We start from the raw sequence: 16,581 nt of genomic DNA, 5'->3' as shown, positions 1-16,581 counted from the left end.
GGTATGCTCCAAAAATCCTCCACTACTTTCTCATATCCACATATGTCCCAAACCAAAAGTCAAACTCGGCCCCACCGAAACTTTCTATCCGGCGCCACCGAGTTCACTTGACATAGCCACTGCCACAAACCCTAGTCACTTTGGTCTCACCGATAGGGATCTCGGTCTCACCGAGATGGGATTGCAACCTCTTTGTTTCCCTTTCGTAACGTTTCGTTCTAACCGAGATGAGCGATCGGTCCCACCGAGATTGCAATGCAAACTCTCTGTTTCCCTTTCGTAACGTTTCAGTCTAACCGAGATGAGCGAATCGGTCCCACCAAGTTTGCCTGACCAACTCTCTGTTTGTCTATTACCAAAATCGGTCCCACCGAGTTTGTGTAATCGGTCTCACCGAGATTACGTTATGCCCTAACCCTAATGGAATCGGTCCCACCGAGATGACATGTCGGTCCCACCGAAAATCCTAACGTTCACATTTTGAACTAGATCGGTCTGACCGAGTTTCATTATTCGGTCCCACCGAGTTTGGTGATTTGTGTGTAACGATTAGATTTTGTGTGGAGGCTATATATACCCCTCCACCCACTCTTCATTCGTGAAGAGAGCCATCAGAACATGCCTACACTTCCAACATACATTTTCTGAGAGAGAACCACCTACACTTGTGTTGAGGTCAAGATATTCCATTCCAACCACATAAATCTTGATCTCTAGCCTTCCCCAAGTTTCTTTCCACTCAAATCATCTTTCTACCAAATCCAATCCTATGAGAGAGAGTTGAGTGTTGGGGAGACTATCATTTGAAGCACAAGAGCAAGGAGTTCATCATCAACACCATCTATTACCTTTTGGAGAGTGGTGTCTCCTAGATTGGCTAGGTGTCACTTGGGAGCCTCCGTCAAGATTGTGGAGTTGAACCAAGGAGTTTGTACGGGCAAGGAGATCGCCTACTTCGTGAAGATCTACCCTAGTGAGGCAAGTCCTTCGTGGGAGATGGCCATGGTGGGATAGACAAGGTTGCTTCTTCGTGGACCCTTCATGGGTGGAGCCCTCCGTGGACTCGCGCAGCCGTTACCCTTCGTGGGTTGAAGTCTCCATCAACGTGGATGTACGATAGCACCACCTATCAGAATCACGCCAAAAATCTCCGTGTCTATATTGCGTTTTCTCCCTCCAAACTCCTCCCATTACCTTCATATGCAATTGTTTTACATTCCGCTGCTATACTCTTAGAATTGCATGTGTAGGTTGATTACTTGAGTTGTGCTAAGTTGCTAAAATCTGCCAAGACTTAAAATTGGGAAAATGCTAGATTTTTATTTGGTCAAGTAGTCTAATCACCCCCCTCTAGACATACTTTCGATCCTACAACGCGCTCGGGCTTCGGTGCCACCGGCACAGCTCCTCCACATCTATGTCGCGGTCTGCGCCGCCACGAGCACTCCCTGCAGCGTGCGGTTACGCATGGCGAGGACGTGGACTGGGAGGAGGGTGGCAAGCTCACGTTGGGGGAGATCGGCATGCTGCTCTGTATGTTTTGCTCCATGGTGCTCGGGATGACAACGCTACGTCCACTCCGCTGAACCATGTCCTCTGCTCCGCTTGCGGAGCCATATGGTCCTAGGACCCCATGCCCATGGCATGAGTACCAACCTCACAGGTTGAACTGATGGATAGTTGTATTTTGATCTTGCTCTCTCTACCAATACGATGTGGAGGTGTCTTCAGGATTGATGGTCCATCGAAAAAGATGACATGACCTGTGCATGGCGAGTTGAAGGATTTAGATCCGATCTTTTTACTTCGCCCTTCTATGGTTCTCCACTTCTCCTTATGCTGTTTCTCAATGAATTTTCTGTTTTACCTTTGATTAGAGATAGTCGCAAGCAACGTTGACAGCATAAGCTAGCTAGATCGGTGCACTACAACTAAAGAATTAGTGAACAATGCCGGAGTGGAATGGAGCAGTTAGGGCCAAATCGCGCTGGGGATGAAAACTTTCAATGTGAGTATATGCATCCTACTTATCATTTCTCTCTGCATAGTGATGTCTGCACTTAAATTCCAGCAAAAACGAATAGTAGCCTTGATGGCTAATTCATAATTTGGGTTTTTATAATTTATACTTTTCAATACATATTTCTAAGAAAACCTGATGTGCTTTTAACTAACGAGTTGCAAGGTTGGTGTGAGGAAAAACAGTTTTTGTCAAAATTATGGGCTTTCTTCTTGTGATCTGTAACCCCGGTGGTGTTGCTCTTTTAACTTCTCCTGTTCACTACAACCGCCCAATATTTCCTTAGGAAAGACTTTGATATATTTGAAAATTAGCAGAAAATTTTATTGTGTGAACTGACTGTGCAACTATCCATAAAAGGTATATTTTGTTTTTCATTATTTCTTCCCATAACTTAGTTTCGATACTCATGTTGATATTATTTATTTTTATATGACACCGGAGAATAGTTTCAGTACAGTGGACAATGGAGTTAGCACTTGATCACGATGACTCTTCCTCGTAGATTGATAGTTTCACTAATTTGTCGTACACTAGAGTTAGTACATGCAGGGTGTGCTTTGTAGGCTTTGTACTTCATTGATATACATGTGGCTTACGTACAAGGTTAGATAATGTTTCATTGGCAGTGCGATCTTCATCTAGAGAAAATAACTGCTTTCATCAGTAGACCTCGATATATTCTGCGTGAGATTCAGCTAGGATACATATGCATTTTCCTTATACTTCAGAGATTTTTTTCTCATGGAATATCTTTTGAGAAGTGGGATACCACATATTGGTTGTTGTCATGGTATTAGCCACCTATATTGTGTGTCCATATCATTTAAATTTTGGGCAAGTACAATCCTTTTTCAATAAATTTATATAAGTTTTTGCGCCTGAGAATATTTTTCATTTGTAGATCATTGGCATCTTATTTCTGTTCACCACTTGGTAGGCAATGTAAGATACCTGAAATTATAATATAATGACAAATCTCTAATGCAATCAACTTTTGTTTTAACATGTCTATTAACATTTTTCTCTTCTCCTATTAGATGTTATGATCTACACCGGAGCAACCATGCATGTCTATTGATGCTACGCTACAGGCCACTGAAGAATTTTACATAACAAGAAGATGTTGTGTACCATATTTCCAAATGACTTTCCTCACCAAGGTTGGTGTTACCAAGAATCAAGAGTTTACTCTTCTTTTGACTAATATTGTGTTTGATTGATCCCTCCTGCCTTTCAGAGGGAGATAGAAGGGTACACGGTGGTTGCTAGAGTGAGATAAAGCAAGACCAACAACTTGTTTGTCGTGACAAGGTAAAAAAATCAATACATTTTGGAAAATTCTTAAATTCATATATATGAGTAACTTATTAAACATGGCTGAAAATTAGAATGTTATTCCATAGCAATGCAAGGGTATTTACATAAGTTGGTTCATATGTTAGAGTCCTTTTTAATTATTCCAGTCATAATGAAAGGCGACTGCTAGGCATCGACTGACCGGTGCAAGGGTTTGGCCGCTCGCAACGGTTTGCAGCAAATTGCATAAGTGAGCGGTTCATATATATATTGATTAGGACAAAAGGGTAAATCGTCGGTTGGTTGCTTCAAGAGTTAATAACACACACGATTGCATATGAGTTGCATTCCCAACAATGGACATCATACTTTTATTATGCGCGCGGGGGGGGGGGGGGGGGGGGGGGGGCGTCACGGGCGGCGCACACCTACTCCCCCTTGATGGTGGAGGCGGACCAACACAAACATGGGTGGATGGGATCAGGCAGAGAGCAAGGCAGTTGGGGATGGGCTCCTTGGTGGTGTGTGGGGAACTATGGTATGAAAGAGACAGGACACCGTGGAGAAGGTGAGGTGGGTTTCATCCGGTTTTAAATGAGAGGGCTCCAGCGAGAAATGTCCCGCCATGGCAGAAACCGAGCGGGAAGTGGAGGGTCTGGCAGGAAAAGGTAAGGACGCGTCATGGTGTGGGTTTTTTGTGTTGGGCCTGCGTGCTGAAGATAACATGGCGAATAGTTCAGACAACCACATTTCTTCCCCACATATGGTCTAGATTTGGAGGAACCTCACCTGTCTTGATGATTAAATTTTGGGAGTTTGATGGGCGCCCATTTTTTTTTGCGCATAACGAAACTTTCATTACTTAACCAGAGTCATTACAATCCTGTTGACATAAGATGTCAACCTCATCGGGAGCACAACGAAGCCAAACATCACTTTTGGGCAGTAAACGGCCCATTTGTGCGAGAGCGTGGCTAGCTTTATTCTGCTCTCGTTTAATCACCGCTATTTCATGTGGCCGGACAGCTCGGATCTGCTTGATGTCCCCAACCATGGCCGCCACTGGAGACCTGTTAGTTTCGGTGTCCCTGACCATGTGAGCCGCCGTCGAGCAGTCCGTCTCCACTATCAACCTGTCCGGGCTCCGTTCCATAGCCAGAGTCACTCCCTCCATGAGCGCCGCCATCTCTGCCTCGAGGGCGTTCGTACAGCGTGGGATGAACCGGCAAGAAGCGAAAATGACGGCACCTGTATGATCACGAAGTATCATCCCAGCACCTCCTGTTCCTTCCATGCACCATCCACGTTTAGTTTTACCCAGCCAAATGGAGGCTTGCTCCAGTGCTCAACAGGACGTGAGCAAGTGCTTGGTATTTTATGTCGTTCTTTGCCGGACGTGCGGCCACCATAGGTAATCACTCCCTTCCCCTTGGCAACGTCATCAGATGGGTTTTGCCGAATGTACAACAGCGTATTGTTGTAGCCGGACAGGAATCTGGTAGAAGCCTCAAGTGGTGGTGCAGGTTTGTGGTGGTATACTTCATTACGTACATACCAGCTCCGCCAAAGTGTCATCACCACAGGTAGTCTCTCCTCGTTCTTGCATTGGTCCAGCAGGTGGATGATCCACTCCGGCCCAGTGTTGACGACGGTCTCCAGCTTGGGCATAGTCCATGTACGCGCCATCGCCGTCCATAGCTGTCGGGCCAACGGACAACGGCATAGAGCGTGGTATGTGTCCTCGCATTCCAAACCACATAAAGCACATATATTAGACACCTCCAGTGTACGTTTATGTTTATTTTCAAGCGTTGCCAGAGAGTTCGTCGTGACTCTCCATGCGAAAACTCGTACCTTAGGGGGAGCAGGGCACCCCCACACTGCCTTCCAGACGACACGAGTGCCGTCCGGTGCCCTGCTCGTGGCGCACGCGGTGGTGCTGGTCCGCTCCTCGAGAGCGGTCTTGTATGCGCTGCGGACACTGAACTTGCCCCGCGTGTCCGGCGCCCATGATAGGACATCCTCCATCCTTCGTGGGCTAGCCTTGATCGTCAAGATGCATTCCATGTCGGGGGGGCTGAAGTGTTGTTGGAGGAGGTCCACCCGCCACCTTCCGTTAGCATCCAATAGCTCCGATACCCGCCTGAGCCGGCATGTTCGCCGTTGCGTGATGGGCCTGTAGGAAGTTGGGCGTGGGATCCACGGGTCGCGCCAGATTCGAATTTGCTCTCCATTGCCCACGCGCCATATGAGCCCGCGTTTGAGCAGCTCGAGACCATGCTGGATAGCATGCCAAGTCGGTGACGCGTTACCCGAAAAAACAGTGTCCTCAAGGGACCCATTAGGGTAATATTTTGCTTTGAGAACCTGGGAGCACAAGGAGTTCAGCCTTGTTATAAGGCGCCAAGCTTGCCGAGCTAGCAATGCTTGGTTGAAGATGCGGAAGTCCCCGAAGCCAAGGCCCCCCTTTCCTTTTGGTTCAATCAATTTCTCCCATGCTCGCCAGTGTGTCTTCCTCTTGCCTTCTTTAGACCCCCACCAAAAGTTTCTGACCAAACGGTGAGATCATCGCACACAGAATAAGGTAGTTTGAACACTCCCATTATGTAAGTGGGGATAGCTTGCAGGACAGATTTGATCAGTGTTTCCTTCCCTGCCTGTGAGAGCGTATCCCCCCAGGCCATAATTCGCTTAGTTAAGCTTGCCTGCAGCATTTGGAATCTACCTTTATGCATGCGCCCATCCGGGGTAGGTAAACCGAGGTATTTCCCTTCAAACTCAACATTGTGTACCTGCAGTACTTGTCTAACTGCTGTTTGTATCACCAAAGGGCAGTTGTCACCAAACTGAATAGAGCACTTTTGCGGATTTATGAGCTGGCCCGTGCCTCCCGCGTAACTCTGAAGGACACCCTTTACATACTGAGCTTGCTCAACGCTAGCTTTAAAGAATAAGAGTGTGTCATCTGCAAACAGGAGATGTGATATTCCCGGCGCCCTACTACATATTTTTCACTGGTTGGAAGGCATGATCTTGCACTCCCTGTCTCAATAGAGCAGATAATCCATCAGCCACAAAGAGGAACAAAAAGGGGGATAAGGGGTCACCTTGCCGAAGCCCTCGCGTCGGTGCAAACGAATCCAGAAGGGCTCCATTAAATTTAACAGAATAGCTCACCGTGGTGACACATGTCATAATCCATTGCACCCACCGGTGAGAGAAACCCATCCTCTCCATCGCTTGCTTCAAGAACCCCCCGTCGACCCTGTCATAGGCCTTTGACAGGTCTAGCTTGTACGCACAATAGCTATTTTCTGGATTTTTCTCATGCTGAATAAAATGCAGACATTCGAAGGCAAGTAGTGCATTATCTGTGATCAGTCTACCTGGCACAAATGCACTCTGGGAAGGTGATATAATCTCATCAAGAAGTGGCCTGAGTCTGTTCACCAAGCACTTAGCAACAATTTTGTAAATGACATTACATAGACTTATTGGCCGAAAGTCAGTCATTCGAACAGGTTCATCAACCTTAGGAATAAGGACGATTACCGTTTCATTCACACCATTTGGCATAACCCCTGTCCGGAAAAATTCCTGAACAGCCTTGATAATTTCGCCCTTCATAACTAGCCAATTTTTCTGAAAAAACCTCGCTGGGAAGCCGTCCTTGCCTAGCGCCTTCAAGGGCCCCATCTGGAATAAACTGTCAGATATTTCTTTCTCACTGAATTCAGCACACAGACGGTCATTCATCTCCGAAGTAACTCTCTCATCATATAAGTCCAGGAGATGCTGTTGCACAAGTGAGTCATCACGGGTGAAGAGGTTTTGAAAATATAAACTAACCATGTTAGCCATTACCTCATGCTCCCCGTGGCTGCCACCGCTATCATCAACTAGCCTTTTCACTTTATTTTTCCGTGCTCTCCATGCTGCTCGCCTATGAAAAAAGTTTGTGTTACGGTCTCCCTCACGAAGCCAGTCAATACGACTTTGTTGCATCCATAGCATCTCCTCTCGGAACAACAATTCCTGCATATGGTCGGACTCTTTCCGTATATCATTCCGATCTGCATTCATGCTCATTAGCTCCTCCAGCCTGGTTCTAGATTTTTCAAGTTCATTTGTAATATTACCAAATTTCTTTTTACTCCACGCGTGTAGCTTAGTCATGAGCTTAGCAAGGCCTGAACGAATATCTCAAAGGCTAAATTGCTGTCCTGCACTCCTCCATGCTTCTGCCACACGTTCAGGGAGGCTCTCATCCCTCTCCCAGAAGGTTTCGTACCTTCTAAAATTAGTACGTACATGATTAGTCTCCTCTTTAACACACTGTAGCATAAGCGGGCAATGATCTGAGCATGGTGACACTTTATGTACCACTCGTGCCTCCCCAAATATATCCCGCCACCGGTTATCCGCAACCACCCGGTCCAGACGTACCCTCACATTCTTTCTGCCTCTCTGCTTATTGTCATAAGTGAACGGTAAGCCAGAGAATCCAAGATCCACCAGTTCACATACCTCTAGTGTGTCTCTGAATGCAAGCATCTGGCTCTCACTGCGAGGTGTCACCGAAAAATGCTCAAAGGACCACATGGCCTCATTAAAATCACCCATAACACACCAAGGGAGATCAGATTGTTGTTTAAGGCTTGTCATGAGAGTCCACATCAGATGTCGATTTGCGGTGCGTGGTTCCCCATACACACATGTCAACCGCCACAAAGGATCATGCTCAGGCAGCCGCACATATGCATCAATATATCTGTCATTCGATGATTGAACTTCAACATGCAGACTATCACACCAGAAAAGAGCAAGGCCACCACTCAACCCATTACTGCTGACACCGGAAAAACCTCTAAGGCCTAACCGAGTACGTAATCTTTTTATTTTTTCTGAACTCTGTCTAGTCTCACATAAAAACAAAATTTTTGTCTGTGTTGCCTTCACCATGCCAACTAAGTCGCGAACTGTCGGTTTATTGGCCGCCCCCCGACAGTTCCAACTTATGCAATTCATTGCTCCTGACGGAGCACCACACTTGGCTCCGTCAGTTGACCAGCGGCCCCTGGGCTGGTTGCCTCCATGATACTATCCACTCCAGCCGCACCTCCCTGCAACATCTCCTGTGTGTACCTCTCCTCCATGACCAGCTTCTGTTTCTTTGGTGTGCCCTTCCGGACTTGCAGTTCAGCATGTACAAGCATGATCATCTTGCATGGTCGTTCAGGTTCCTCTGTGACACCTACTTCCTCTAGGTACAACTCTGTCAACACCACTTCCTCATCAAGGTCTTCTCCTTTCACGAAGTCTTCAGGTCCTGTGATCACCGGCCGATCCGCCGCCGGCCTCGGTCCACCAATTACCAGCCGGACCATGCTCTGTCCGCCTCCTGTGATGGCATTCGCGGCTGCGGAGCTCTCTGCAAGGGCAGTCTTGGATCCACCATTGGCCGGCTTCGGGCGGGTAGCGTCCGCTATGGGAGCCCCATCATCGCCCCCACCGTCCGTTGGTTTCACCTCCACTGCACCCGCCAAGATCGCTAATGACAGCGGCTTCAACGACACCCCGGTAGGAGGTGGACTACTCCCGAGAATTGGATCTGGCGGCTTGTTTCGATCAGGGGGGGAAGCTTTGTTTGATGGCACGGTGTTCTTTCCACGTAGCTCCAGCAAGATATGGAGCCTGATCGGGTGGGGAAGCCTTGCGTGCGGAAATAGGAATCGTACCACCGACGGACTCGAACCCTAGGCATACCAGATCGATCTGGACTCCGAGATCGACAGGACTGTTGGCGGACGGGGCCGCCGCGGGGCCGTAGTGCGGGCAAAACCTCACACACGGCAAAGGCGGCAAAGGCCAAGGCCTCGCCGGACGGGGGAGGTGGCGTAGCCACCATCGCCAAGTATTCGCCTGACCAAAGGTTGAGGCCATCAGATGGGCGCCCATTTGATGTCCAAAAACACTCGGCCGTACAAGAGAGAAGTGAATTTTAACCTTGGACATGACCTTAATCATTTGTTTGATTCATTTTTATGCATTATAGCCCGTAGCAACGCACGAACATTCAACTAGTCTCTATTCCTAATGTCTCAGTTAGTAGAATAGTCTCCATGGTTTTTTTTCGTCTGGTTATTTTCATCTCACCTTCCATCTTCATATCCTCATGTTGATTTTTTTTCATCCTCCAGATAATAACTTTCTTATCATTTGCAAATTTTCCTAACCAGACACGTCACAAACAGGCAGGTAGATATCACGTTACCAAACAATAAAACTTTATTTTCATGAAAATCAATTCAAAATCCTAATTTTTCTAACGCATCGATTGTTACCTTTCCTAATTGTACATTGTCGTTTCGCTTCGCATTGTTACCAAGCGATCGATCGATCAAATATTTGGTTTCCTTTCTTTCGCCTTTATTATTGATCGCCCCCCGCGTATCTCCATCCCTCGTTAAAAAGAAAAAAGTGGATGCGGACGATCCCCCCCTTGCATCTCAGGAACGAAAATCTCCCCCGCGGCCCTCACTCCTGCGCCTCGACGCCTCCGCCCGCCGCCCCACGCCTCGCATGGCTGGACGCCGCCGTCTGCACCTACACGTGTTTCTGCGCCCCCTGCCGCCGCCGGCGCCCTTCGCCTCCCCCCTCCTCCCTTACACTCCCACCTCCTCCCCTCGTTTCTTCACCACGGCGTTGTGGCGCAGTACCGGGAAGACTTGGTTGCAGGACGCGGCGCAACTACATGGTGCTCATCGGCGCGACGGCTTCGTCATCAACAGCACGCTATGGCGGGTCATGCTCGGCACCACCACGCTTGTCGGCCGATCCAAGGCAAGGCGGCGTCGTTAGCATGAGTCGTAGCAGATGTATGAGGATGCGTGGAAGGCCAACATCCCAGACTTCAGCACTCTCTTTGTTCCATCGAGGACACCATCACAGGTGCGTCAATCTCAGTCCTCTCCCATCGTTGTCATTAATTTTTGGTAACTGTCTGGCGCTGTATTAGTGCTTGTGTTAATCTTGATTTATTCAGCATACCGAGGTGTCTTGTGAGATTGATTAGGTTCATATTTTGATTCTAATGGAGAATGAATGATTTTTTTGATCAAGTGGAGAATAAAACCATGGCAAACAATATATGCAATCGGTTTGACAGCAGGTTGATTAAAACCATGGTAGACAATATACTTTGAGAATCGCTGGAGCAATATATTTTCCCGTGTGGATTAAAAAAAAATCCTTAGTCATATAACAGTAAAAAGGACTATCCATAGATAATTAATCCTCTTTTTTTAATAGTCTTTACTTTCTACACATGACATTCTAAAACATGTTCATGATACCTGAAATGCCTATAAGTTATGAAGATATCTGAAACCAGTATATTTCTGAAATCAGTCTTTCAGCTGGCAGATGTCTGTGGCTGACGGCAAAATGCGCAGGCAGCAAAGCTGGCTTGCCTCGGGAGCTATCAAACCTGGGTAGCAGGGTAGATTGAAAAAGTGGATTGACTAGCAACAGACGCACACATAAGATAGCTGATTGGATAGCCACTGACACGTAAACATGCATTTTGTTTATATTTCTTCCAACACACTGATTACAATGCTATTTCTATATTTCCAGAAGTAACTATTAATCTTTTATCAATGTTTATCTCCTGGCCTTATCTTTATTAACTGGTGGTCAGTTTTCTTAAATTTTTTGTTGGTCAGAATTCTTCTGCATTTGTTGTTGTCTTATTGGCATAATCATTCGGTCATATTTTCTAGACTGTGTTGATTTCATGATCACAAACTATGTATCACCTCTTAGAGTAGGGCGTTTCGGTGCCCAGGCTCATCTGCACCCGGCTAGAAAAAAATTCGTAAAAAAATTAAAAAAATCCAATTTTTTTGTGTTGTAGATAATTTGACTCGTGAGGCCTGCTCCGAATTTCAAATCATTTGGACATCTAAGCAGCTCTCAGCAAAAAAGACAAATCGGACCAAAACAGTACATGAACAGTAAATATTTTTACAGACCCCCAATTTGTCTTTTTTGCTGAGAGCTCCTCATATGTCCAAATGACTTGAAAATTGGAGCGGACCTCACACATCAAATTGTCTACCACACAAAAAAATGGAATTTTGAATTTTTCTAGTATTTGTTTTGATTTTTTCGTCAGCGGGGTTGCAGATGAGCTCAGGTGCAGATATGTATTTTCGCTCAATATGTTCGTGATTATCTTATTTTATAGCTTCTTTAGTTGAGTGAATATCTCCAAAGTTTCTAACTTACAATATCTGCTCACAGAGAGGAAGAGAGGAGCTTACTGTAGGATGGTAAGATCTTTCTTCACTGCCAAAGAGAGGAGTGAGATGTTTGTGCTTTTGTTCATTTGCAAGACCATTGTTTCTTTTGTTTTGTTTCTTATAACCACATCAGTGAAATCCTCTTCAATCTTAGCCTCCTTTGTTGCCAGGAATGTAGCCACGATATCCTGGCCGGTGATGCTACCTGAAGATCATGCAAAAAATTGTCATGTTAGGGCATTGTTGGCATGGGAACACCGAACCAGCATGTGTGACGACGGCGTCTGGCAGGTTTTGACCACAACCCACTTTACAGGTGGACAGGTAGGGTCAACCGCGTGACTGGGTGATGTGGTGCACGAGTAGGCTAGGAGGACTGCAGTTGAGAGAAGATAATGCCATATTGTCATCTTGACTGAAGGTTGGGCACCTGACGATGCTTGTCAATCAGAACTCTGAAAGTATATTGTGTGATGTTTGTCAACCAGAACTCCGTAGGTTCTATGTCTTACACTTTTGACTTACATACATTACTGAATTAAAGAGATAGCAATGTTCAGGAGAAGATGCAGTGCTGCAAAACAACTCATCATTCTCATAGTAGCTAGCAAATCATTTTATATTATATGAGTTATTCTACTCTTCATCTGTAATATTACTATTTTCGGATAGTTGTAGTATTTATTTCTGTTCAGTTTTAATACTAGAATATACTTCAGGTTTGCATGGTGAGATGTCTTCAACAAAGGAGAGATGTACTGGTTGTAGATTTTTGGCTGGCTCCCGGGGCCAATATTTTTTTTTAAATGAAAAAAAAACAATACAAAATTTTTTGGTGTACTTAGTCACATCCAAATGCTACCTGCAAATTTTGAGGCAAAAAGATAAAATATTTTGGCTTGTACAAAAAAAAAACAAATCGAACACCAAAAGTTACCCAAATTTGTTTGTTTTACCAACAAAACACCGTCATGTTTGCGACACTAATACAATCATCTACAAAAAAATTCAGAATTTTTTAAAAACATTTAATATTGTTTTTCTGTTACTGTTCACCCGGGAGCCAAAACGCCAGCCCCATACTACTAAAGATAAATAAATGTTCTTAATCTGTGTCGCTTGGATAAGAGATCTGATGATGCTACTTCAGAACATTACGTGGTCTATAATCCGTGACATTCTGATGGTTGCATAGATTAGAGAGAAACATGGACAAGGTATTGAGAGGGGCGTTTTGGTGGACGAGCTGCATGGAGGCCGGTATCTGCGTCCTTCGTTCGGGCGTCGTGATGCGTGGCCTCCGCTCTTTTTCTATTTACCGTTTCTATCTGATTTCTGTCTGGTATAAATACAGCGGTGCTGCCTATTTCTGTTCCCGCTTTGTACATGGGCCTATGATTTCTATACTGGCGCGCACGCACAAGATGTTCGGTCCGTGAGGCTTCGAATTTGGCCCACCTCGCGCGCTGGCGAGGTTGGTTGGTGAGAAAAATAAATGTGTGGTTGCTGGGCCCGCTCGGCGACAGCAGCGTCGACCATTAAGCATCGCATGTTCGTGTTTGGGCCCCAGAAAGTGGACGGCACCGCGTGGGGCGCGGGGCGGCAGCGCCGCTTCTCGCCATGGACGGCATGGAGTTCTTCTTCGAGGAATCTGCAGCAGGGTAATATTCCTAAATCTCGCTCAAGTTCTCGCTACGGGGTGTGATTTTTGAGCTAGAATTCCATCGATCGGAGTTTCCCTTGACTTGTTCCTCTTTTTTTTTTGCGGGACTTGACTTGTTCCTCTAACAAACAGATCTGGCTGGCTCTCGTTTGCCTGAGCAGGTTTGTGTCGCGGTTGGACAGCGGAATTTGCTTAAGGGATCTCGTTGCCGGTGAGCAACTGACTGAAGGCGGCATAAGTGGAACAGAGGATGCGGAGGAGGCTTTGATTTCTTCTCTGCCGATGGGACGAGCTGGTGGCGGCATGGATTATGAAGGGGGCGAAGGAGCTGGTATGGGGGGTGCGCGTCGTATGATCTTGGCGATGAAGGGATGGCGATTCCTGCGAGATAGGCAGTGCAAATATAGTCCCTGATGCTGCGGACCAGGATCCAGACGAAGATGGCATGGGAGTGTCAAGTGCAAACCAATCTTCTTGGATCAGGAGGTGAATTTGTGTTTTAGATAATGTCGATTAATTTTCTGCTGAAGTATATGCATCATCAGCTTTTGCTCGTAGTTTTGTTGCACAAAAGCTGTTTGTCTGGTCGATTTTGAATTTTCTGGCCGGTTCATCATGTTGAAAATTAGTAAGCAACATGAACGTTGAAAAGCGTTTTTGGGAGGGTTACCTGTGTTGTGTAGCACATGAGCGATCAGTCACAGCAGGGGTGATTCAATGTCCAGAATAAAGGAATAAAAAAGAACATGCTATGACGATTTTTCGAGACATGTCTGATGCCTCGGATCACAAAAAAACGCTGGTCTCGCACACCAAGGAAATGGATGATGCTAGCTTGCCGTTTTTCGGGGTTGTTAAAATGATTTTTTTTTGAATCTGGCCCTGCTACTAGCATAGAAACACATATATGTCTAGCAAGTTATATACCCAACAAAAATTCTTGATTCTGCTATGTATACCAGCAAGTTGTGTGAGCAGTGTGCCCATGGACAACACTTTATTTTGTGCCCTTCAGTGGATTTAATCCGCTGATGAGTTGGTGTGTCATTTGTTCGCAGGGTCAAAGTTGGTGTGTCACAGCCAAAAACTATCTTAACAGGTAATGCATGATTGGATACAAAAAAAAGAAAAAAAAACATTGTCATTGATATAATTTGTTAGAGTGCTTGATGTATAAAATTCTAATGATCTTACTTGATTTCTTTGTGGCTGGGAGAGATCAAGCTCGCGCGATGGAAATTGCAATAGGCGACGTCATGCCGCGGACTGCACATCGGTGGTGCAAATGGCACGTCCTGAAGAAGGCAAAAGAGAGCCTTGGGGCACTGCTTTGCAAAGGGAAGTGAATTCAAGCCAGAATTCAACAAGCTAGTCCACCACATAGTTAGTATTGATGAATTTGAGAAGGGCTGGGCATGCATGATTGAAAAATATGGCCTCCAAACCAATGCATTCCTAACCCAGCTTTACGAAGTGAGGGGGAAGTGGGCGAAGCCATACTTCATGGGTGTGTTTTGTGCAAAGATGACAAGTACGCAGCGAAGCGAGAGCGCAAACCACCTTCTGAAAGGGTATGTACCACCAGGCTGCCCCATGCATTTGTTCATCCGGCAATATGAGAAGATGCAATTTGACGGCAACTCAGAAGAAAGTTACCAGGAGAAAAGGACAAAACTAGTGAGTTTGGATTAGTCTTCTATCAATCTATCTGCTTTTGAAATGCTCAGATTTTTAGAATCTAAATTCGTCTTGTTGAGGTTGTCACTTGCAGGGTGGGATTGTCCTGAAGCAAAAGATCCCAGTCGAGGTACATGCATCGCAGGTTTACACCAGAACAATGTTTGAGAAATTTGGTGAAGCATTGCACGTGTGTGGGTCGTATGATCTTGTAGAAGTCAAGCCCCAATTGGAGTACATTGCTAGGCACATAAAATTCCAGTCAAGGGAAAAGTGGTGCAAGAATGAGTTTGTCATCTCCCTGAGTGAGACAGCCAATGAGTTCAGGTGCGAGTGTGGAACATTTGAGAACTATGGAATGGTTTGTAGTCATGCGCTTAAGGGCATGTCATATCTCCTCTTCGGTATTTTACAAACCATTTTCTGTGTGAGCTCCCCTCCGAAAACATGTGCTGTTGGTTAGGTCATGAAACTGACATTTTTTGGTTGCTGGTTCGCCAGGTCATGATACACCTAAAACTGCATGAGCTCCCTCCGAAACATGTGCTCAAGCGATGGACTAGAGATGCAAGAGATATACTACTACCGGAGTATTTGCGCTACCAGAAGGACCATGGGCCCCTGAAGTATTCTTCTCGTCGACACAACACTTTATACTTGTTGGCAGTGGATGTGGTTAAGTTAGGTGACAACAATGTGGAAGCATATGCACTTGCAATGGAGAAAATGCGAGATGTCAAAGTGCTCCCCGAGCCAGTTGCCGCCGTGCGGGATGGGCTTGGTTTGTCTGATAGAGAGCTGGCTGCAGATTCAGCCGGCTCTGGGATGGGAACAAGCAGCACTTTGGGAGAACTGAATCTGTGCACACCCTTTCACAAGGATCAGGTGTGTTTCCAACACCGTCCAAGAAACGATCGGCTGGGCGTCCAACAACCAGCCGCGACAAGGCTCCATATGAACAACCATCGAAGAGGAGCAAATTATGTTCTATATGTAGAATTCAGGGGCACAAGAGCACAACATGCCCTGCCAGAGGGGATGTGCCAAAGGCACCTAGGAAATCTCCGCGCTGCTCAAAATGTGGGTGACAGGCCACAGGAATAACGCATGCAGCAACCCGCCTAAAGTCTGAGAAAATCTGAATTTTAGTGCCTGTTCGGAGCCCCTCCGCTCCACAGCTCTGCCACGGAGCGGAGCGGGCTGCAGTTCAAAATTTCGGAGCAGGGGAATTAGTGCTCCGCCAGATTCGTGGAGCCGGTGGATTACCATACCAAACAGGCCCTTAGTTTTTGTTTTAGCGATTGTATGGATTTGGCTGTGTGACACTTTGTTATTAGAACCCGTATGTTATTTGTGTAAAACATAGAGAACGGTCATCTGCAACGTTCAGATCCCAGTTAGCTGGCTCCAACGGCCAGAAGCCCCTGATGAACATGAGAGCGTGAGCGTGCCCATGTTCATGAGTGTGCGTGAGTGATGCTGGCACTGCAGGGCCATGATGGGGGAGTGCATCGCATGGCTAACCAACCTGTCAGCGAGCCGTGGACGACATGGGATGCTAATGTAGGAAAATACAGAATATGGGGTTGGGGTTGCAGCTGCTAGCTCGAATACAT

General features: G+C 46.2%; 1 protein-coding gene and 1 long non-coding RNA gene across 5 annotated transcripts; both read left to right on the top strand.

Annotated features, from left to right (window-relative positions):
- The first annotated feature begins 9,782 nt into the window (after nt 1-9,782).
- On the top strand, nt 9,783-12,336 carry LOC123099904 (uncharacterized). The gene is made up of 3 exons (XR_006448294.1): nt 9,783-10,270; nt 11,627-11,655; nt 11,796-12,336. It is a non-coding gene; the product is annotated as an uncharacterized lncRNA (long non-coding RNA).
- An 803-nt stretch (nt 12,337-13,139) lies between these two features.
- LOC123097462 (protein FAR-RED IMPAIRED RESPONSE 1) lies at nt 13,140-16,361 on the top strand. Of its 4 annotated transcripts, none has more exons than XR_006447241.1 (5): nt 13,140-13,286; nt 13,450-13,774; nt 14,347-14,965; nt 15,046-15,292; nt 15,467-16,361. XR_006447241.1 is itself a non-coding variant. In XM_044519212.1 (5 exons), exons 3-5 carry the CDS (start codon nt 14,708-14,710, stop codon nt 16,067-16,069), a joined length of 1,128 nt encoding a protein of 375 aa, XP_044375147.1. In that variant the 5' UTR covers nt 13,140-13,286; nt 13,450-13,774; nt 14,347-14,707; the 3' UTR covers nt 16,070-16,361. The 4 variants fall into 4 exon arrangements, 3 of the variants coding, with proteins under 3 accessions (XP_044375147.1, XP_044375144.1, XP_044375146.1); XM_044519212.1 differs by having other exon boundaries at nt 15,060-15,326; XM_044519209.1 differs by having other exon boundaries at nt 15,060-15,392.
- Nucleotides 16,362-16,581: the final 220 nt, after the last annotated feature.

Source organism: Triticum aestivum, chromosome 4D, assembly GCF_018294505.1.
Source record: "Triticum aestivum cultivar Chinese Spring chromosome 4D, IWGSC CS RefSeq v2.1, whole genome shotgun sequence".
Taxonomy (NCBI): domain Eukaryota; kingdom Viridiplantae; phylum Streptophyta; class Magnoliopsida; order Poales; family Poaceae; genus Triticum; species Triticum aestivum.
Note: the sequence above shows the minus strand (reverse complement) of the source record. Positions and strands in the feature narration are given on the sequence as shown.